Source organism: Carettochelys insculpta, chromosome 4 (assembly GCF_033958435.1).
Source record: "Carettochelys insculpta isolate YL-2023 chromosome 4, ASM3395843v1, whole genome shotgun sequence".
NCBI classification, from domain to species: Eukaryota; Metazoa; Chordata; order Testudines; family Carettochelyidae; genus Carettochelys; species Carettochelys insculpta.
In genome coordinates, this window is record NC_134140.1 from 82517198 (window position 1) to 82540779 (window position 23582).

The following is a 23582-nucleotide window of genomic DNA, read 5'->3' on the forward strand; positions in this document are numbered from 1 at the left end:
CACAGGTCACCTGTGTCACAATAACTGGTTTTCTGCGTATAATAGCCCAGACCAGCTTTGGTACCCATGGTCCCTGCAAAGCAATGGTGCTTAGGTTTTAGCTTCAGTCTGGAGTGGTGGGACTCAGGCCTCTAGGCTTCAGCTTCATGCAGTGAGGCTTTGATTTTTCTACCCTGATGCTATGTCTATGCTAGACATAGAAGTTGACCGCTGATATTCAATTTTGGCTATGCCAATTGCATAGCTAAAATTGATGTATCTGCATTCAACTTCCATATCTGTGTGCACGATGGAAAGTCGAAGGGAGCACTTCTCCCTTTGACCTTCCTTATTCCTGACCTCTCGCGAGGAGCACAGCAGGTCGACTTTGACCCCCTGAGAGCATCGTGCGAAATGAAAGCCCAGAAGATTGACCCTGAGCCAGTCACTCTTCCATGGTAGTGTCGCTGTAGCCTGAGTCTAATGTTGGCACTGCTCAGCAGCCTCTGTGAAACATGCTCACAGCATTCCAGGACCCCTGCTTGAGAACCACTGGATTAAACAGCCATATTTTCACTGGGGGTGGGGGGAGAGGGGGGAAAAGAAAAGACTGCCACCATGTGCAAATAATATTTTCTCAAACTATGTGTACAACATGTAAAAAACAATAATAGACTAACTGTTATTACTTGTATTAAAAGGTGTGAGGGGAAATGGCCTGAAGTTTTTGTTACCAGGGTTAACAAAATGTCAGGTCTTCACATTAGAATTTAAATGTACAGCATAAAAAGGTCTGAAAATCTTTGACTTTGTGCTCTTTTGTATATTTGAACTGCCCGTCCTATATAAAACTGCTGTAAGCTTTTACCGGGATTTGCCACTTTCATATGTCTTTTATACAGCAGGGTCTTAACATTTGCAAGGGTTCCAAGTTCAGAACCCACGCAAATGTTGCTTTTTTGCAAATACTGGGAGCGTCTGAGGTCCCGGGGGAAGCAGCGGCCACTTGTGGATAATAGAATTCGCAAACACCAAGTTCGTGAATCGTGAGACCCTACTGTATACATGATCTAAATGGCATTATTCGACCTTTACATATCTGTGTGTGGAACATCAACATCAGTAAAGTACAAAGCGTAGCATAGATTCCTAGGGCAAGCATGTTAATTACAAATATACAAAATGTATTGTCATAAAATGTGTAATAAAACTGGAAAGTTGGAATTTTTAGCGATGGATATGTTCAATTAAGTTTGGAGTAAAAATCTGTGAAAGTAACATCCATTTCGTTATTCTTTTTAAGTGTAATCATGAAACCCTGCAATAGGAAGGCTTCCAAGGCTTAGCAAGCCTGCCAACTAAACTTCATGTTCAAAACGTTCACCTTTTCCCACAGTTCCTCAAAATTGTCATGTAACGTAATTTAATTGAGGTCACTGGAAGAACTGTATACAACTTAAGGAATTCCATAACTTGATTTATTTCCTCTTACCCTTCTTACTTTCACTTATTCAACTTATATTGGAAACTCATCACAATAGACACTGTCTTTCCTGACACTTTGAAGTTCTAAGTACACCTAAGCTGCGTCTACACGTGCACGCTACTTCGAAGTAGCGGCACCAACTTCGAAATAGCGCCCGTCACGTCTACACGCGTCGGGCGCTATTTCGAAGTTAACTTCGACGTTAGGCGGCGAGACGTCGAAGTCGCTAACCTCATGAGGAGATAGGAATAGCACCCTACTTCGACGTTCAACGTCGAAGTAGGGACCGTGTAGACGATCCGCGTCCCGCAACGTTGAAATTGCTGGGTCCTCCATGGCGGCCATCAGCTGGGGGGTTGAGAGATGCTCTCTCTCCAGCCCCTGCGGGGCTCTATGGTCACCGTGGGCAGCAGCCCTTAGCCCAGGGCTTCTGGCTGCTTCTGCGGCAGCTGGGGATCTATGCTGCAGGCACAGGGTCTGCAACCAGTTGTCAGCTCTGTGTATCTTGTGTTGTTTAGTGCAACTGTGTCTGGGAGGGGCCCTTTAAGGGAGCGGCTGGCTGTTGAGTCCGCCCTGTGACCCTGTCTGCAGCTGTGCCTGGCATCCCTATTTCAATGTGTGCTACTTTGACGTGTAGATGTTCCCTCGCTGTGCCTATTTCGATGTTGGGCTGAGCAAAGTCGAAGTTGAACATCGACGTTGCCGGCCCTGGAGGACGTGTAGACGTTATTCATCGAAATAAACTATTTCGATGTTGGCTGCACGTGTAGACGTAGCCCTATTGTGCTACATGTAAAGGTTGACTAAATCATCTGCAGACTGCACATTGTAGCAGTATTTCTAGTTAATTATCTACAAAGGCTGTCCTTCATAGGGGTTTGCCTGGTAATTATACTGAATAGTTCTGGATTTCTTCCAAGTAAACACTATTGTAGTTATGTAAATCCATTGAAATCTGATCTATTTGTAATCTGGGTGTATATAATTTATACATTTTTTAAAAAATGATTCCTAGACATTAAGTCCTGCTTTCTAAAGTGATTTGTGCACTAAGGAGTTTTGACTTTCCATAAGACACAGTGCTTATGTCTCTGGAAAATTCTTATGTCCATTGATTGTAACTTGTATAATCCTTTTTATATTGGTATGGTCCAGTTCTTTTTTGTGTGAGCAGACAGTTGCAGAAGCAGGAAGAAGCTTTTTGACCATTTGTTGGTTATGCAGAAGTGCTGTACTCTGACTTCTTGTTTCTGGTTCCATAGAGTGCTGTTCTGGATGACAACAGACACTGGATGGAAACCCTGCACAGTGTGCAGACTACTGACTAAAGGGGAGGAGACAGAATATGAAAGAGTGACTCACCAGAAAATATCCTGTAGCCTAACATGTACTGGACTGGGAGCCAGACTAGGTGGCTGCTAAACTGTCAGCATTTAAACCTGCTGTATACCTCCCAAACCATATTATTGGTCAGGGCTTGATCTCTTTTCCCTGAGGGGAGTTTGCCATTACTCCATCATTTTGTCAGATAAGAGACGTTGCCGAAGGTTACCTCTAGCAGGAACTAGAACCCAAGCTCCTTAAAAGGTTTCTCCAGGTCTGATCTATTGAGCCCCATTGAAATGGGAGTGGTTTCTGTATTTTTGACAGAACTTTGTTTGTATCCACCTCTAAAATGCACCTTGAGACACACAGATTTTGCCTTCCTAAATAATTGCACATGATAAAATATCTGTGTGAGTATTGAATGCAGAAGCAGGTTGCATCAAATGGAAAAAGATGGTCCTGTGGTCAAGGCGTAGGTCCTGGAGCAAAGAAATCTGGTTATTTTGCTGGGCTGGCCTGACCCAATATCACTTTGGAAGCTTTATGGTAAAGTTACTTGCACCAGAATTTTGGGGGGTAAGCAACAATTTTGAGGTTTGTATGGAGAATGTATAAAGCCCCTTACTGAGATTTAGGAGAAAAGGATGCGTAGGGTGGAGGTATATTCTGGGGAATTAAAATACCTAAGTTCAATTTTTGACTATATCACAGACTTTCTGTGTGACCTTAATCGCATTATTCAATCTATGTGCCTCACTTCTTTATTTGTAGTCTCTTCCGGCTACTGGGGACTTAACTAATGTAATTTAACTTTTGTTTTCCAGAGCTGATTTTGGCTAGGTTGGTCTTTCTTTCATAAACTTCCTCATCACTTCTCGAAGAGGGAATTCTGTAGAGAGACCTTGGGACTCCGCCCAAAAGACATTGGTGCAGGCAAGGAAAGGTCTATGGACAGTTCAGACCTCAAGTCCAGGGCATTGTTCCTTCTATCTATGTGTGGAACAAACTTTTTGTTCACTGAGGCACGTGTGAATGTGCACCAGCAATTGAAACATATGCTGGCTGTAGGTTCTCTGTTAATCAGCTGGGTGGCATCTGAATTTCTCCTATGTGACCACCAAAGCACTCAGCTTACAGGGAACACTGGTCCAGGCTTGTGCCTGGTGTAAACATTGTTAGATTGTGAGTACTAAGGGAAATAATCACTTTTATTTAGTAAGATTACATTGGATGTGTTGAGCTGTCTCTTCTCATTTCCACTGTAACAATTACTATTAAAAAAACTAACAATGCATTAGGGATTCTTTAAAATTCGTATAATGCACAGCAGAAAGAAGTCATGGTGGTGTGTGTGTGTATGTGTGTGTGTGAGAGAGAGAGAGATGTCACTAAATTCATTTTTTCAGCTTCAGAACATGTTTTTCATGTAATAATGCTTTTGTAGAGTGATTTTTGTGCTTACTAGTTTTCTAATGTTTGAGTATTAAACTCACGTTCTTGGTGAGCACAAGTGATTCTGTGAACAAAATCTTCATGTTGGGGAGATGAGAGACTAGAGGAAAAAACTGAGAAGAGATAGCAGGGTTAGAAAGAAGTGTCAGGGGAAGATAATCTGGGAGATAAGAAGGCGACACTTCACTTTGGTTCCTGAAATTCTTGTGTAGTCTGGGAGGAATCAGTTGCCAAATTCCTTCTGCCTGAGATTTTTGCTTGGGCAAGGCCCAAACTACTGTGAAATAAGTAGAAACTATGCATGATGATACTACGTAACATAACCTGAATTTGGCAAATGATGGGCCCTGATGAATGGTTGTCCAGTCCTATTCATGCTTAAATTTCAGATGATGTTCAGACTGTTTTGGAGTGGGTAGCTGTATTGTGTTTGTTGGCGATAGAGACCTTAGGCATTCTGCCTAATCAACCTTCCAAGTCCTTTTCTAGGTTTGACTCTGTAAGGAAAACCTGCAATACCATCTAATATTCTTTAGCAAAGGAAAAAAAATATTTAATTTCTTCACTTTCTTGAATTCCATGTGTTTGAAGTACATGTATGTATACTTGTCCTTTAACCAGTCATTCAATTAGAAGTGAGATAGGCAAGTCTTAGCTGCAGATGCAAACAAAGAAATGTGCTTAAACAAAACACCCCCAAGGAAGCTTCAATTCTGTCCCATTCCTGTTATTCATACAGTCATAAAATAATTGGTCTTCAATCTAATGCCTTTACTTTCTCTCACAGAGGCCTCCACTAACCTGGGCATTCCTTAGGAGTTGCAATTGCTTCCACCACCACAAAGGACACAGTTGAGGTTGTTTCATTTTTTTTTTTTTTTTTTTCCTTTTCTTCTTCTTTTGTTGGCTGCAGCACCACACTTGTATGCTAGTAGACTCTGCCTCACTTAAGACATCAGCTTTCGGATCACTGCTCTCCATAATAGAGAACTTTAGAACGTATACATTTCATCTCAAACTGTTGTGAACTTAAAATGAATTAAATTTGCAGTAAATCAAACTATCAACTTTTCTCTTATAGAAGGAAGCCTGAGGGTTTTCTGCATGCTGTCTGGCTGCTTTGCCTGGTGTGTGCTACTGTACAGCTAGCCTAAATCAACATTTTACTACATCTTCCACTGACTTTCCTCCACAAAACAACAGGCTTGCATTGGTGGCCTTGAAGCCACCAGCCTGTCATGTATCACTCAGCTCACTCTCAGCAGTGAGGAAGACTCCCTCACTGTGGAGGACAGTATTTGTAGTAGTCAGCTATTGAATGAGAGAGACTGCTGTACCTCTTAGACTGGATGGGTGAGTTTTCCGATCTGAACTAGCAAATACAAGATCTTAGGGGTATCATCAAGTCTTTCTCTCCGTATGAGCTTGCCTCTTTTTCTGTACACATTTTCTCCATTTTTCTGCTTATGCTGTATTATGCTGGCCATTCATCTAGGTGCCACTCTAGCCAACAGAAATTGGAACAAAAGTGATATCTGTCCCTCAAAGGGATGACATTTGTTTGAGAGAACTCTTGATCAAATTTTGAAGAATAGTATTAATGAGGAGTCTAAAGCAGAAAACTTGTTTATTGTCTAGGCTTTTAATAAACTATCCCCTGGTACCTAAAATGGTCTTGCCTTCAAATAAATGAAGAGGATTGAATGGTTAATAGTTGTTTTGATTCCTTGTTCCAGGATAGTGGTCTGACTAAGCTTACCAAAGCCTGAGTCTAATGAAACTGACTATTCCAAAATTAATTCTTGATTAGATTTTAGTCAGAGGATGAGACTATATCTTTCTGCAGCTGTCTCCACCCCATATGGTCCATATATATATATAATGTGACCCCTTGTGGGTCCACAGAAAGACTTACTTATTTCTTATAAAAATAACTGAGGATATTCCTGATGACCTTACAAATATTAGAGCCTTTGGTCCAATCCTACATAGCAGAAAATATAGGCATTTGTTCAATGTGATTGTAAATCAGTCTGGAGGTGATCATTTTTTCCTAGATGTAGAATAATTCAAATGATTGTTAGCTAAAAGAAGGCTTGGAATGGAGTCCACCACAAGTCATTTTAAAAACCAGAGTAGGAGATTTCCTTGTATTTATTAAATTTATTATTTCCACTGATATGAGTAAACAGAGTAAGATATTTCTTTTTAAAAGAGCCAGAAGTGAGTGAGAATACTATTGCTGAAGAGCCAGTACCATCAACAAGTGAACTAAATTTTTATAGAAAATATTTGGTGTTCTGTGGCCTCAAAAATATTAGGAAACACTGTTCTAAGAGACCAGTGTCACTAGGAGTATCGGAGACTAAAACAAGAAGTCTCCTTCCATATTTTGAGCCACTTGTCATTGTTATTTTACATGTTCTTAAACTGTGCCTGTCTAACTCCTAACCACCAATACAATAGAACACACAAGATTTCCAAGACACAGTAGACCAAGGGGAAAAACTTATGGTCAAAACTTAATCTATTGCATGATATTTACTACACTTGTAGCACTTAAAACAAGATTCACCTTTGTTCACTGGGGACAGGAAAATCATGTTGGCAGTTTGCTACCAAGAAATAAGTTTTAACTTTGTTCTGGTTAACTTATTTTAAATTATTTTGTCAAGAGAGTTAATGAGCTTATAGTACTGTACTAAAGGCTGCCTTTCTTACTTTTTTTTATATGAGAAATTACATGGTTGTCAAGAGTGGAAGTGATCTCAAGAGGTCATTGAATCCAGTTCCCTGCTTTCTTGGCAGGTCCAAGCAGCATTCTAGACCATCCCCGGTAGATGTCTGTCTAACCTGCTCTTAAATATCTCCAGCAGTGGAGATTCTGCAACCTTCTTAGGTAACGTATTCCAGTGTTTAACCACCCTGACAATTAGGTGTCTAGTCTAAACCTCCCTTGCTGCAGTTTAAGCCCATTGCTCCTTCTCCTTGTCAGAGGCCCAGGAGAGAGAAATTTCTTCCTTCTCCTTGTAACCCTCTTTGAGGTACTTGAAAACTGTTATCAGGTCCCCTCTAAGTCTTCTCTTTTCTTAACTAAACAAGCCCAGTTCTTTCTGTCTTCCCTCATAGCTCATGTTCTCTAGGCCTTTAATTATTCTTGTTGCTCTTCTCTGGACCTTCGCCAACTTCTCTACATCTTTCTTGAAATGTGGTGTCCACAAGTGGACACAATAGTCCAGTTGAGGCCTAATGAGTGCTGAGTAGAGTGGAAGAATGACTTTGCATGTCTTGCTCTCAACACTCCTGTTAATGCGTCCCAGAATCATGTTTACTTTTTTTGCAACAGCATCACACTGTTGACTCATATTTAGCTTGTGGTCCACTATGACCCCTAAATCCCTTTCCGCAGTAGTCCTTCCCAGACGGTTGCTTCCCATTCTGTATGTATGAAGCTGATTGTTCCTTCCTAAAGTGAAATACTTTGCATTTGTCCTTAAACTTCAGCCTGTTTGTCTCAGACCGTTTCTCCAGTTCATTCTGATTCTGATCCTATCCTTCAAAGCAGTTGCAAACCCTCCCACTTTGATATCATCTGCAAACTTAATAAGCATACTCTCTGAGGCAAAATCTAAATCATTGATGGAGATATTGAACAGAACCAGTCACAAAGGAGTTTTTCCCCTGAATTTCCTGTTTTCTTTTGACTCAGGTATTCCCAATTACTATGGATTAACAAGGGACAAAGGTAAAAAAAAGTTCAAATTTGATTGCTGAGAGTGAAGTTAATAAGAATAGAGGTCCTCAGCAGGTCTGAAAATGAAGCCACTTATGTAATTACCTAAATATGGATTTAGGTAGCAAAATTTAGAGTATGCAAATTTGAACAATTGGGAGAATGTGTAGGTCATTTAGTTTTCTGATCATTTGTTTATATTCTGGATGAAATGTTGACTAAATGTAGACAATGTTGAATAACTGACTTGAACGAATCTGTAAAATCTGTAACAGGGACAGAATTTATACTACTTAAAATCTTATCTTACTTCACTTTCCTTTTGTCAACTTTCTGAAGAGAGCGGAGAGACGTTTTGCTAAAGAAATTAATACAGCAGCCAACCTTATTATCTGTTTGAGAGCTCTACTCATGGATATGTCAGGTACTATACCAGGCAGAACAGAAAGACCACCCCCTCCCCCCCCGCCCCCCAAAGAGCTAAGAATCAGACAAGAAAGGAATGACGAATACAGGAAGAAAAAAAGACAGGGGAGTACAAGGAACCATTGAGACCATATGGGTCAGCATGATAGGTGGCAGTCTCAATACACCAGCTTTTTTGTAGGGATCATAGGAAAGGAGTGTTTTAAAAGACAAGATGAAGGAGGTTAATGGAGGCATTTGTAAATATTTGTGGGGAAATCTTTCCAAATGGAAAGGGAAGCATGAGAGAAGGTGCAAAGGAGTTTGAAAATTTAAGAAGATGGAGACTAGCATCATGAGGTGATTGGAGGATGGAGCTGACCTTTTGATAATAAATGTAGATAACACGTAAATAAGAGGGGATAGTTTGGGAAAGACCTTGAGAAAGCTGAGACAAGCATCTTATATTTGATGCAATAGAAAAAGGGGAGCCAGTGGGGAGATGCATGCAGAGTGGAGACATAGTCAAAGAGATGGCATGGGAGAATGATTCTTGCGGCAGCATTCTGAAAGGATGTGCGGGGTGTGGCGAGTCAAGATTGCATTTGTCAAGGTCAGAGAAAGAAATGTTGTAGTATACCCAGTCCTTGATATAAGCTGCTCCAATATAAATTGTTCCGCACTTACACCATTGAAATGTTGAGGAATACAGTGTAAAAATTCCTTACACTTAAGTCATTACTTTGTTTAGAAAATGGAAAATTAGCATTCCCTTCAAGCATCCTCTCTATGTACATTATTTGTTATGGGGGGGGGAATTCCTCATTTTACATTGTTTTGCTTTATGTCATAACTTTATGGTCCCTATCCCTGATGTATATCAAGGACCCCCTCTACTTGAGATATGGAATTATGGGAGCTAAGTTGAGAGCTTTAGCTGTGTGAATGGATATGAAAGGCCAGTAGAAAAGTTATGCATAACAAAATCTTCAGGATTTAGATAAAGCCCAAATATAAGGATCTAGAGAGAAGTTTGACTAGAAGATGGACACCCAGATTGCATGCCTTAGTGACAGATAGGATGGTAGAGTTGTCCATAAATATTAAGAAAGGATGTCTGGAGAGAGTTTCAGGAGAGGTTTAAGGTCTGTTTTAGACATATTGAGGTTGAAATGGGTGGCTAGCTATACACAGGGAGCTGTGGATTCTTTTACAGGTCATTGGCCTATTGGGTGGGGGACAGATGTAATATTTATTGAGTTCAGTAAGGCTTTTGAGGCAGTCTGACATAACATGCTTATACGCAAACTAGGAATATGTGGCCTAGATGAAATTACTGTAAAGTGGGAACACAACTGGCTAAAAGTCATACTCAAAGAATAGTTATCAGTGGTGTGTTACTGTCAGACTTGGAAGGCATAAGTAGAGGGGTCCGTCATTCCTCTGTTCAGTATGTTCATGAATGATTTGGATAATAGAGTGCAGATCATGCTTATAAAATTTGCAGATTAAACCAAGCGGAGAAGGTTGTAAGAACTTCAGGTTAAAAGTAGAATTCAAAATAACCTTGACAAATTGGAGAATTGGTCTGAAGTCAGCCAGATGAAATTCAGTAAACTTAAATGCAAAGTTATTTACTCAGAAAAGTTAAAAATCAAATGGCCAACAGGAAAGAACTGGCAAGAAAGACATACCACTGGAAGCAATTGGGGATGTGGGGAGTATAGTGGTTCTCAAATTGAATGAGCCAACAATGTGATGCAGTTGTGAAAAAGATTTGATATCATCCTGGTGTGTATTAACAGGAATATTGTGACTAAGTCACAGGGAGGTAATTGTCCTACTCAACTTGGCCCTAGTAAAGCCTTAACTGACATATAATGTCCATTTTTGGGAGAGGTGGAGTCAAAAAGGATGTGAACAAACTGGACAGTGTTCAGAGGAGAGTGACAAAAATAAGAAAAGATTTAGAAAAGTTGACCCACGAGGAAAAGTTAAAAATTAGCATGTTTAGTCTTAAAGAGAAAACTGGGATGGTGGGGCCACCTGTTAACTCTTCAGACATATTAAGGAATGTGCTAGAGCACAATGATCAACTGTCTCCATGTGTACTGAAGGTAGGACTAGAAATAATGGGTTCAGCCTGCAGAAAGAGAAATAGAGATTAGGAGAAGCTTTCTACCTGTAAGGGTTGTTGAGCACTGAAATTGGTTTCCAAGGGAATCTGTGAAGTCCCCATGATTGGCAGTTTTTAATAACAGCTTCGGCAAATACCTGTCAAGGATGGTCTAGGTTTACTCAATTCTGCCACAGCACAAGGAGGGGACTTGATGACGACTTAATGTACTGGCCAGGCCTACACTTAGATGGTTCTATATCAGACAAACCACGATTTTAGTTTCTGAGAGAAGAAAAAGGGTTTGGAGTTGAGAGGTAAATCTGCAGACACAATATATAGAGCAAGAGGAGAAGTGAACCAAGGACAAAGTCCTGTGGAGTCCCACAGAAAATTGGGAGGTGGGGGAAGGGGTATGGAGATGAGGAGGACCTGTCAAAGGACACACTGAAGGAGTGATTAGAGAGCTGGGAGGAAAACCTGAAGACAGTCACTGAAGCCAATAGAGGACAAGCTTTCTGTAAGAGCATGGTCATGGCTGCCAGGAAAAGGATGAAAATCGAGTGCTGATTTTGAGTTTTGGCCAAGAAGAGATAATTAGAAAGTTGATGAGAGCAGATTCAGTGGAGTCCAAGGGGATGGAAGCTGAATTGAGGAGGGTCTCAAATGGAACTGGGGGAGAGGAACTCTGAACAGCAGCTATCATTAGCACATACAGCAAGCTGAGAAATGAAAGGGAGATGGGATAGTGGTTAAAGCTAGCAGGATCAAGGGTTTGGCACGTTTAGAGAGACCTGTTTGTACACCAGAAGAAAATGAGAAGTTAAAGAGAAGGAAAAGACAGTGAGGGATGAGATAACTGACAATTACACTCTTCCATTTTCATGTCCACCTTAGTGCAGAATTTTGTTGGGCATCATTGCACAGAGAATGTGACATGCAGCGCATTCTCTCTTCCTTTTCTATTTTAACTGATGAGGAGATTGGTAAACAAATCTCATCAGTGCCAGAGTAGCGTATTAGTGCAATGTTACATTAAGAACACTTTTTCATTACCTACAAATCTTTTATACTTCATCATGGAGACTAGGTCCATCAATGGAGATTAGCCAGGATAGGTAAGAATGGCGTCCCTAGCCTCTGTTGGTCAGAAGCTGGAAACAGATGACAGGAGAGGGATCACTTTTATGATTAGCAGTTCTGTTCACTCCCTCTGGGGCGCCAGGCATTGGCCTCTGTCAGAAGACAGGATATTGGGCTAGATGGACCTTTGGTCTGACACAGTATGGCCATTCTTATGTTCTTGATACAGTTAGTTGGAGTATCTTTTGCATCGCTGCGAAGATAGTTGCTCAAGCATACTCATAGCTTACTTGGTTTAATAGCTGCATGAATAAAGAGAATACAGTAATCTCCTTCACATCTGGCAGCCCTGGGACCAGAAAGTTGCCATGTACTCAAATATTCTGGATAATAGAGAGCAGCTAAAGGGAGGCACAGGTTGGGGTCCTTCCCCACCCGAACCCCAATAACAAAGTTCAGCTCTTCCCACACCCTAGCGCCAGCTCCTGCTCAACCGCTGCCCCTGCTTTGTTGGGGGGGACGGCATGGAGATGCTTGAAGATGACAACAGAGGGCTCACCACACCATGCGGAGAGCTGCTCTGGGCAGTGAGCACTGGACGAGAGAGAGTGGAAGAGCCAGCTGCATGGACACACAGGTAGGGCAGAAGGACTAAGGGCAGGCGCTGAGCATGGCAGGGTGTTGCTTGTGGGCTCAGTTCTGGTCTCCTGCTACTCAGAGGAAGAAGTGGTATCATGGCTGCGGTTTGTGTTATCTGAGCATTCTAGTTCTTCAAATACTGGGTTAAAAAAAGAGTTTACTGTAATAGATACAAATTGACACTATTATATGTTGTACTTTTGTATAAATTATATCTTCATGCAATTGAAAGTACATTTGAAAGAATAGTATGAATAGTTTGGTGGTTTTCAAGAGTTTAAAACACAATTTGTGGTACAAGGGGAAAGTGTTTCTCATTAGTCTGCCACAGTAGTATGTCAGACTGTCTTTTAATTTGTGGTATCTCATTTGTTTAATTTTGATTGATTGCTGGTTTATTGTTTTGTTTTGGAGTAAATTAGGAATACAATAGTGGCTCAAATTCACTTAAATAACTAGATTAAAGAAAAATTAAGAAGGTATATAACATTACACATTTTAAAACAATTTTTGCCATCTCATTTTCTGGTTACAAAACAGAAGAGAACGGTAAACCAAATATTGCTGAAATCTTAAATTTATTATATCCTGTCTAAGGTGGGGGCAGGGGTAACCTCTAGGTTTTCAGAAAATAAGAATTTAGTTATTTGACTCACTGTTTATTCAACAATGACTAGATTTTGTTTAGGGAAAGCATTAGCTTTCAGCTGGTAAGTTTTTAGAAGATGCAGAAAAATGGTCCATCATGTAACCTTTTCATGTCCATGGCCATCACGACAGGCAATTTTTCTGGTAGAATCTCTCTCTTTCTGTGACATTTACATCATGGTATTAATGTTTTTCATTGGATAAAGGAACATTGTTTTTCCCTAATCAAAATTTTTCCTAATATAGACAGTAAGAAAAAGCTATTGGTGTTTAGCAATTGACATTTTTCTGTATCATTTACCAAGTAGAACTTTTTTGAAATTTTCTTTAATGCTAAAATAACATCTTAAAATGGGACATTTATTTGAGACATTCGTATTCCCTTAGAAGTGGCTCTTTTCAATATCTATCCTGAGAGGTGGATGAACTAGAGCATTCATCTCTACTATTATTTATTTAATGCTATATTCAGTGCAAAAAATCAATGAAACAATTCTGTGTCCTCATTCTAGACTGTAAAATACTTACCAGTGGTAGTGCCCTGCTGCCTCCCTTATATAGAAAAAAATCTGAGACTATTTCCTGTCTCAAGGCATTGGTTTGCAGAAGACTTTCATTTAGATTGGACGGGTTCACTAGCTTGCCGACTCCAATTGCAGTTCTTGTTGATGTGAAATTACACAGCAGAAGGTTAATGGCAGTGGGTTAGACAGGCTTCAAAGGGTTTTGTATGACCCCAGCATACTTGACATTCCTTTCTACTTAGTAAGCATTTGGAATTTTCTGCCCACAGTCCAAAGAGTTTAGGGGAAGGAACCTAGCTCTGTGGTAGGTGTCTCCTCTGCTTCTGCAGAAAGGAGAGGGTTGTTATGGCAATATACCAGGAAGGATCATAGGCATATGGGGGAAAATTAAATTATCTCCTCCTTACTATATTGTATATATGCTTTTTTGGTGGGATCGGGGGGAGGCTGCTGAAGTAGATGTCAAGAATAATGTAAGAGGTAATGGTTACAGTTGGCCAGGGACTCTAAAGCAAGAGAGGGAAAAATTAGTAGTTACGAAAAAAAATTGTTCTGGGGTTTTTTTATGCATGGTAGATTGTTCTTGTCCTAATATGCACAGACATGTTGCATAAAGTTATTTTAAGAAAGTGTGATGGATCTATTTAAATTCGTACAAAATTAATTCTAAGTAGCACTGTGCATTTAATTAAAATGGTGGTAGTGTTAATAAATGGCTTAAGCGCTTAACGGAGAGTAAAGATGTTTACATTTTATTCTCCTCTTCTCCTGATGACTTACAGTGACTATTTGGACATATCATTTGTCCCTACTTTTCATCTGGGGAAATAGGACACTTCCTAGGAGAGAGAGAGATGTTTTAAAGCCTTGTCTTAGGCTGCTAGAAAGTGGTGAAGGAGGGAAAGATGGTAGTACTGCCTACTGTTAAGGTTCCCATACTTCCTTCTGTTTTCCTTTGCTTATAACTTTAACTTGAACCATTAAGGTTCAAATTTTCCATAATAGGTGTTTGTCTCAAGTTAAACAGGTTTTGGAAAATTTCATCCAACATAGTTTAGTCATGTTAGAGAACATGGCTAGGGAAAAATGGTTTATCTATGTGAAAATATTCCAGACATCTTTTCTTGAGAAGCTCTAGTGTCAATGTCAATGTGCTTTGGATGCCAGTGTGTGTAGGGTGGGAAAAGAGATCAGAGGAGAAGCTGGAAAAGGTACTGGGAATGGCTGGGTAGAGGGACTGGGGATGAGATGCCTGGCACTGGGGATGCCGGTAGAATGGACATGGGACAAAGAACTAAGGTGGGAAAAAGTCAGAATAGGAATGAGTTGGAGGGGACAGGTAAGCAAGACTCAGGCTTGATGGAAATAGACAGAATGGTCGGTGATCGCTAGCATTCTCCACCTCGGTGCCTGAACTGGAATCCAAATTTCCTGAATGTTGCCACTGCTTTGCTGTCAGGAAATATCTGTGGCACCCACTGACAAAGTATCTCTTTCATCCCCATTTATTGCTGATGTATATGGAGGATGATACCATACTGTTGCAGTCAGTTACTCTGTTGGCACAGTTGGCAGAGGCCTGATGAGTGGAACCGAAGATTGCAGTTCTGCTGCTGACCCACTTGCGTGTCAGTACAGTGCCACATAGTGGAATTTTGTGTTTTCAGTTTGCTTTTTTAAAAATCTAGGAAATTACATACAAAAATATTAAGAATACAGAGACACACAAAAGTTAGGAACTCCAAGGCATACAGTTATTTTAATTTAGCCCTCTTGTGCATATACATTACAATTACGTTTGGTAGAATTTGATTTTTTTTTCCACAGTGGCACAAAAATATACAATTAAAGCATACTTCCAGTTTCTATCAACTTAAACATTCACAGGTATGAGAAGTTATAGGCGAGATTAGACAATAATTAATTAGTTGACAGCAGACATTGAGGTTCAAAAATTTAAAGTTTTATAACCATTAAAACACAAGTAGTCAACATCAGAGGTCAGTGGATACACAGCAAATATTCATAAACTCTCAAGCAGCACTTTTCTTTGCCTGTCTGTAAATTTATATTATTGATGGACTTTTTGTCAGTTTTTGCATGTGGTGAAATCCACATTTACTGATGAAAATGTAATTCTTTGAAGCCTAATTATGATGCTGTGTTCACATAATCACATTTGCCACAGGACCCTGCTTCATTGAGAGCACAAAGTGGACCTGCTCCGGGCTGAACGGTGCCCTGGAGAACTGGATTCTATCCATGCCTCTGCCACAGAATTGTAGGGAGCTCACTTAATTCAGACATTTTACAGGTAATCACTTGTTGTGTGTCCCTCATTTTCAAGTGTCCAAGTAGATACCCTGAGGTAGGAGTAGCAGAAGTGCAGAGTACTCACAAATAAAAATGAAGTCAGTGGGAGTTGTGATTGAATATATAAAGTATTATAGAATGCTAAGTATTCAAAATTAGCAGATAGGTTTGACCTTTGTCTCTCTGCCTCAGCAACGCATGTATAAAATGGGGATAATACTGCCTTTTCATCTCACAAGGGTGTTATGAAGAAAAATTAATTTGTTTATAAAGCACTGAGATATAGACATAAGTGCAATGGAGAAACTCATGAGGAAGTTAGTAATTCTGTCTTTAGATCAGAGTTTGAATAGTGTGTAGTTAAATAAATCATGGGGCCAGGTCAAACACCAAATAGTGAGCATAAAACATATTGAATAGCTGCTCTATTGAAAAAGCAAGCACTAGCTATTCTGTATACTGAAGAAGGGTGGGAGTCTGTGAATAAAAAAATGTGATCATGTAATCACATATTTAAATTCTGGCATTTCTTAACTTCCATGTGCAATTTGAATAATGTTCTTTTAATGAATATTTTTGATTCATAGTGCAAAAGTTTTGTCTTCATGCCCATTTAGTCCTTGACTGCATCTCATCTGAGGTTTCTAGCTAAAGCTGTAGACTCTTATTCCATAAACCCTAGCCCCACCACTCATACTGTCTACTTCCCTAGTATTAGTGAGATTGGGAAAGGAGTAGTTTTATAAATGTATGGTTTAACTTTTATTTCCAAACAATCCACATACATTAGAGTACAGAAACTGTTAGTAAACATTGCGAATGGAGCACTGCTGTCTCCTGTAACTGAAGTTACTGGAGTGTTTCTTATTCTAATAACTGGAAACAGGAATTCATATTTTACTAACATATTCTTCTTTCAGGCTGCAATTTGCAGACAGGCCTTATTTCTGCACAATTATGATTTTTTTTTCAAATGTGAGCAAAAACAGTTAAGCCACTTGTGTTCAAAGCAAGAATACACCTCTTCTTTGTAAATTCTTGTAAGCTCTATAACTGGAACATGGAGGCAGAAAGCTATAATTTGGCAAAGAAATAATTTTCATTGAGCGTTCTGATCACAATCAGTGTTGATTTGGCAAAGTTACAGGCCTTTGGAAAAAGTCACACAGTAAGGTTTAATGGGGAATCACAGATGCATGTTATTCCTATTGAAGTAAGAGAAATACATATGCTTTTATTCAAGGGCAGAATTTGATCCCTCTTTTTTTTAATACCAATAGTTTCAATTTAAATAAGGATCAGTCAGCTTTCTAAAGAAAGAGAATTTGCAATCAAAGGTGTGCTTGACACTTAAAACGTTTCAAAATGTACATAAGGAATTACAACTTTACCCTGTAAGGTGCCACAGGACCCTTTGTTGCTGTAAATTTACCCTTGTCTCTGTCGTCTTTGCAGTGGCCCTGAAGGGCAGATTTTGCTGACATTTTGGGAATTGGTTGGATGTATACAACCCACTTATCTTACATTTAGCTTGTATGGAGGGATTCAAGAGTAGTATGCTAAAGACAGACAGAATGCAGTGTCCTGTGTTAATCTCAGCTAAAGGCAGCATGGAATTCTGTCTGCTATAATTTAAAACAGAATATTATGTGGAAGCAAACAGAACCTCTCCCTCCAAGAGAAGTTCTACATTGACCACTGGACTCTTGAACCTGGGAACTGACTCAAGATCGTGTACTAGTGAAGGAGAACTTGGTATCAGTATTAGTTCCTCCACTCTTGAATAACACAGCAAACTTAAATTCAACAATATTGTGTACATGCTAATTGTATAGTATCTTAGTGAGAGGGTCACAGGTTCTCCCCACTCAGAAAATGTTCCTTCTACCAAAACTAGAATCTTCTTTCTATGGTGTAATGTTTTACAGCAATCTCTGTCCTTCTGGGGATTATATAGCTCTGTGGGTGATTTGTGTAATTCAATCCAGTCTTTCATTAGAAGTAATAGACAGTCTTAATTACAACGTGCCATATAACAAAATGTTAAAAGGTTCCAGAAATGTTGCCAACAGGAAAAGGATTGGACAATATGAATTTTGATTAATTAAGAGAGCTGGCAGTACTGACTGGGAAATAAGATAGGTTTTATGTCTGCTGGAAACTCTAATTTTATTGTAGAAATTTTTCCATTTGTTGTGAGTAGTACCAGGTGATTTTTAAAAATTGTCTTCTGAGATAAAAAAAAAGTTTGCTGATTTTGAATACATAACTGTAAAAATAGGAACTTACTGCACTAATTTTTTCTCTTCTGAAGAAAGTGTTAAAAGTGTCTTTCAGTGGGTAGTCTGTTTGTAATATAATATGCTAATTGTATGCAGAGAAGATTAAGTAGGTCTTAGAATAATGGGTATTTATTTCTAGAGAGTGGAAACACTTAATTGGTTTTAAAGACTACTGCATGTTGGGCATTATATATATATTTGTTGTGTACCTTCCCCCTTCTCAAATCACCCATAGCTGGAGCACATCTGTTTCTTTTAGCTTTCAAAAAACAGTAGACAAAAACTTGCAGAACCCTGATTAGCTTCACTGCTCCATGATATTTTGTGGTCTTAATTTTCATCTGTGAAACTAACAGCAGAGCCCTAAATGATTTAGGGGAAGAAGAAACCCATAAAGTGAGGGAGAAAATTGTCTTTCCTTATTTTTTGTCATTGAGAGACTGTCTGGCTATTGGGAGTGGAGTGGGGTGGGGTGGATTAACAAAATGGGCATTCCTCCTGGGCAAAGACACAGGCAAAATAGACCTGAAGTTGAAAGAGGAAGTGTGTTTTTTAATCCCCACACACTGGCTCTTCACATTGGATGCGGACTTTCCAAGTTGTAAAATATTAGATAAATGTGACCCACATCAAGGGTCAATTATGGAAATACTTCACCGTAAAGAGCATTGAATTAATAAGTATAGGCTGCAAGCAGGCTTCAAATGGTCATAGCAAACCAGATGTTCTTTGACAAATAGGTCTTGCTGTCTCATGCATTCAATCCATGTCTCATTATGGATGGAAAAACATCTTTTGCTGAGACAAAGTTTAATTTCTATCAAACTTGCGTACTACTTGTATTGCTATTTAGGTCAGAAATCGGGATCCTTCTATCAGTGGACTCAGAGCAGCTAAAGACATCTGTACAAATACTGCGTAGAAAGTGGTTAGACTTTCATACAAAATTACAGTCTCGCAAAGATCTGGTCTTCCTCCAATTGCTCATCATATCCAAAAGCAGCACTGCATGTGCTTTAGCCAGACACTACTGTCTGCACACTCTCAAATTTCCATCAACGTACAAAGGGCTTCATGCCCTGATTTTACATGGTGCCAACCAGGGGGGTGCTCAGACATTCATAGGATTGAGCCAGATCTGGGAACTTGGTTACGTAACAGCTGGTGCAGTGTAAACATCATCGGCAGTTACTGTGGCTGGTGCAACAAACCTTTGTAGACTATGCGTATGTGTATGTTTCCTCTCTTCCCCAAAAAGATATCTCAGCTTTCTGTATATTTTCACCATATGATTAGAAGTATAGCTCCCTATATTTAGACTAAATAATATCTGAGAAACTGTTTCCATTGTGTGATAACTATTTGTAAATGGTGACTTTTGTGGCTAATATAATGGTCATGATTAAAGTAAATTAACAGGAAAAGTGTTTTTTTTAAGGATGGAGGATAGTTCATTAGAGAATGCCTGGCACCCATGAGCAGTGGGTGAAAGTAATTGTCAGTAATGTACCAGAAGAGAAGGAAATGGAAAAGTAATAGAAACACAGTACTTCATCTTCACCTCTAAGACAACTGCTAATGATTATTTGACAACATCTCCCTAGAGCCCATTTTGTTGAAAAGTACATCCAACTAGGCTATAAGGTCAATCCTGTAATCTTTAGTAAATGACTAGAGCAAGGGTGGTCAGTAATTTTTTATGGGGGTGGGATGCTCCAAGATTTTGCTAAGTGGTCAAGGGGCACACTCTTCTCTGGAGGAAATGTGGGATCTGAGATGGAGGTAGGGTGCAGAAGCAAGGTTGGGGTAGAAGACTGGCGTGCAGGAGAGGGTGTGGGGTCTGAGAGTGAATTTTGGTGGAGGTGGTTGAGACCTGAGGCAGGGTATTGGGGGTCAGGGTCCAGGAGGGGCCATGGATGCTGGAGAGCATTCTAGCCTGCAGGTGGGGTGTAGGAGCAGATAGGCTTGGTGGGCCAGATCCAGCCCTGGGGCCATATCTTGCCCACTCCTAGGCTAGAGCTCGTCCATGTTAATCACCTGTAAATCTTCTGTGTTGTGACTGAGACTCTCTACTCGAATTAGCAGATCTACAGAAATGCAAATCCATGGTTGTAAGTGGCTCTGCCATGCAATTTTTGAATCCACACAGCAATAGTATCGACTGTTTGACTCTACCCAACAGTGCAGGCACAAACTTAATTTCTATAGGGCCATGTCTACCCTAACCCCCCCACTCCTTTGAAAGCGGGATGCTAATGAGGCACTGCTAATGGTGGCCGTGGCCGTAGTTATAGGAATAGGGGGATTTTGAAGTGTGCGGGGACCTTTCAAAAAGGACCCCGTGTAGATGAGATGTAGCTGTTGATTCCTTTAACAGAGATTTTAAATCTTCCATGTACATCCAGAGTGTGCCTTTTTTCTTTCTCTTGAGATGTATTAGAGTAGAAGGAGGTTCAGTCTCCTGAAACACATGCAATGTTGTTCACATCTGAAGTATGTAGTCAGCTCAGGACAATTTTGTTCGCATAAAATACACACAATTGAGGCTTAATTGATAATGGTATAAATGCTAATATTTGATGGGCAGAGTTTAAGATGATTAGTAAGGCCAGTTTAATTGGGAGATACTAAAAGAAGAGAAGTTTTGTAAGGACTCAAAGTACTTGTTCCTTAAAGCCACAGAGAACTACACAAAAATCTTACCTAGGTACAAAAGTGTGTGTTTTGTGATAGGAATTATGCCTTCTTCTGTGTTTCCAAAATGCCTAGGATACTTTGAGTGTTATGACAGCCTAAATAGTGATACATAAGGAAACAAAAATGTTGAGATACTAAATTGATATTTGGGAAGAATCAGGAGCCCAGGTGAAGTCTTCTTTTGAAAATACGCACTGTTTTCTGTACCAGACTAACTTTTGTACTGTTTTTGGCTACAAGAACAAAGAGTTGTTTCCCCTCAGTTTAGCTTGGTCTTCACATTTTTCTTTATATTGCCAGGGTACACTGTCAGCTCCCGCTGTAGCCAATGGGAACTGCAGGTGACTGTATCTTAAGAGCGTGCCATTAGTATGCTCTGCCATCTGTTCTTTCAAATGCTTTGCTGAAAAGTTTATGCCAACCAATCTTGCAGAAGCCAGCATCCACTTTATGCAGGAGTTTTCCTTCCATGCTTCAGAGTTGTTGCCTGTGAATCTGGTGGAGAAGTTGGCCTGGCTACTGATTAGAAAAAGGCGGCTGGCAGATTTTGATTGGATTTTATTGTCAAATCCTTATATTTTTGCATTAGGTTATTGTATCAGGCTATGATCACTGTAAGAAAAACATGAGAATGAGATTTTAGCATAATGGCAGCTAGCAATTTGAAAGCATTCTCCTTAGAGTGGTAATTTTAAAAATAATTACCTCGTATTTTTTCTCTCCATCTTGTTAAACATTCTTCTGAAGGGATCACCATTATCCCAGTTCAGGGCAACTACATGTATATTTCCTTTTAACAGTTAAGCAAGAGCATCACTTCCTGTTTCCAGTTCCCCCTGTTGTTGCCTTTGTGGGCAGAGACCCAAGTCTCTATTCTCTCTCCATTCTGACAGAAGTATTCCCAGGCTACCCAGTTCCTTGCCTTCACTATATATTTTCCAGCAAAAATAATCTGCCTAAACTTGCTTTCTCTTCTGGGACTGTTTAATAACTTCAGTGGTCAGTCAAGAGTTCTTTCTGGGCAAGCCTACTTCATTCTTAAGGTAAAAAGCATTATAGAGAACATATGTAAAAGCATTAAAAAAAACTACACACATGCTAATAAATTTACCAAACATCACCCCACCTAAGATTTTCTTTCTTGGTGGTGTTATTACAAGTTCATCAGAGTTCACCAGGCTCTTACTGAGGTCAAGTGTTTCCAGTCCTTCCATAAGGATCGGGGCCCTCAACAGACAAGGGATCCTGTCCATTTGCTGCATCCGTGAAAAAGGCTTAAAACCCAGACATTTATCCAAAAGGTGTAGGGGGAAAGTTATGTTTTGAGGTTTTGATGGTTGGTTGGTTTTTCGTCTGCTGGTCCTGAATCCAATTTGAACTAACGTATCTCCATAGAATGGCAGTAGCTTCAAAAACTGATAACACAGGATGTTCATTAAGATCCTATCCTTCCTACTAAAGAAGATCTGTACAGTGCTGCAATACCATATACACCATATGCATTTTTTAAAACAATGTACGCTAATTCAGTAAGGTTCCGGTTACTTTATTCCATGAGATTTGTTTGGATATTGTCAGTCTATCACAGCCATATCCAGCTTAGTTTGTCCTCTGGAATATTGAAACAGTTTGAGGGGCTGTCTGTTTACTCTTTTTTTCTTTTATTGGGAAACTATTTTGTGTAGATAGGTACTTCCTTTCAAGTGATAAGCTCTTTCCAGAGATCCTCAGTGAACGTATTTTTGCCAAGCTTAGCATTCTTCGATTGTTCAGCCTGCAGCTCAAAGATGTTCGTTATCTTCTTTAACCTAATCTCAATGAATTCCACTGGGAATGCTTGGCAAACTTGTTTTAGTTGGATTTGTAGAATTCACATTTTGCTGCAGACTTCCTGTGACTTTGGGCAAGTGATTTTAATCTCTGCCTCAGTTCCCATCTGTAAAATAAGATAATGCTTTTCTATTTGATGGTTCTTGAAACTAAATCAGTGAATATTTGAGAGACACTACGACTTAGGGGCGATATAAATACATATATAGGAGATGGACAGTAACAAAATGCTGTTCTGGCACTATGTCTTTTCTGAGGCAGAATTTCTGTATTACATGGAGCAGGCGTGCAGAGCTTAAGGGATGTTTTGTTCCTTGACTGACAGCTCTAAACTTTCTTATCCTCAGTATAGCAGGAGGAGCAGCAACAAAATTGTTCAGGAGTTCCAGAATCATTCTCATGGGAGGAAGAGGAAGCTGAAACCTACTTCATCTCTTTGAGCCAGGTGTGTATGTGTGGGAGTCCCAACTTACCAGCTCTTTTCTGACTGATAGGAAAGATGGAAATTCCAAGTAGGCTCAAGACAAAGTTCTCTAAGTATCACAGCAACATCCCTCCAGCTCATCATCCTAGTCATGGTGAAAATTTAAATTGTCCCTGACTACTTCATCAAGTAATATTTGTAATGCATTTTGGCTCATAGGCATCTAACAAGGTTTTGATTGTACAGTTCTCCTTTATGGTTATAGAAACCTACATTTCTCACAAATTGGAATATATCTGTCTCTGTATATAGAGATAGATATAGCACAGCCTTCCTGTGCTAATGTTGGTGCACAAGATGGAAACAAATGTCTTCCTTTTCTGTCATTTGCTGCGGCTCCCTTGAGACTGACTATTTTGCCCTCCCTTCTAATGGTTTTTCTTATCATTTGTCTTGGATACCCTCATTTCTTCACAACAGTTGGTTTTGACTCGATGTATGTTGGTTTTCAGAATGTGGGCTTCCCCAACTTCCACACATCCAGAGCTTTGTTCTGATTCTGGTGGAAAGAGCTGTTGACTGGTATTTTGGATCCCTTTGTTCATACTGATGTCTTTGCAGTCAGAATCTTTCATAGGCACTTAT

At 39.7% G+C, this 23582-nt stretch overlaps 1 protein-coding gene across 4 annotated transcripts in view; it reads left to right on the forward strand.

The window, feature by feature from the left end:
* FBXW7 (F-box and WD repeat domain containing 7) overlaps window positions 1-23582 on the forward strand; it is a 275066-nt gene that overhangs the window by 201461 nt on the left and 50023 nt on the right. For 2 of the 4 annotated variants that reach the window (XM_074993174.1, XM_074993175.1), the window contains one exon: window positions 22866-22958. The exons of the other annotated variants lie outside the window; for them this stretch is intronic. In XM_074993174.1, the coding sequence (XP_074849275.1) occupies window positions 22866-22958 (93 nt within the window). The remainder of the gene's footprint in view (window positions 1-22865; window positions 22959-23582) is intronic. 4 annotated transcript variants of the gene reach the window in all.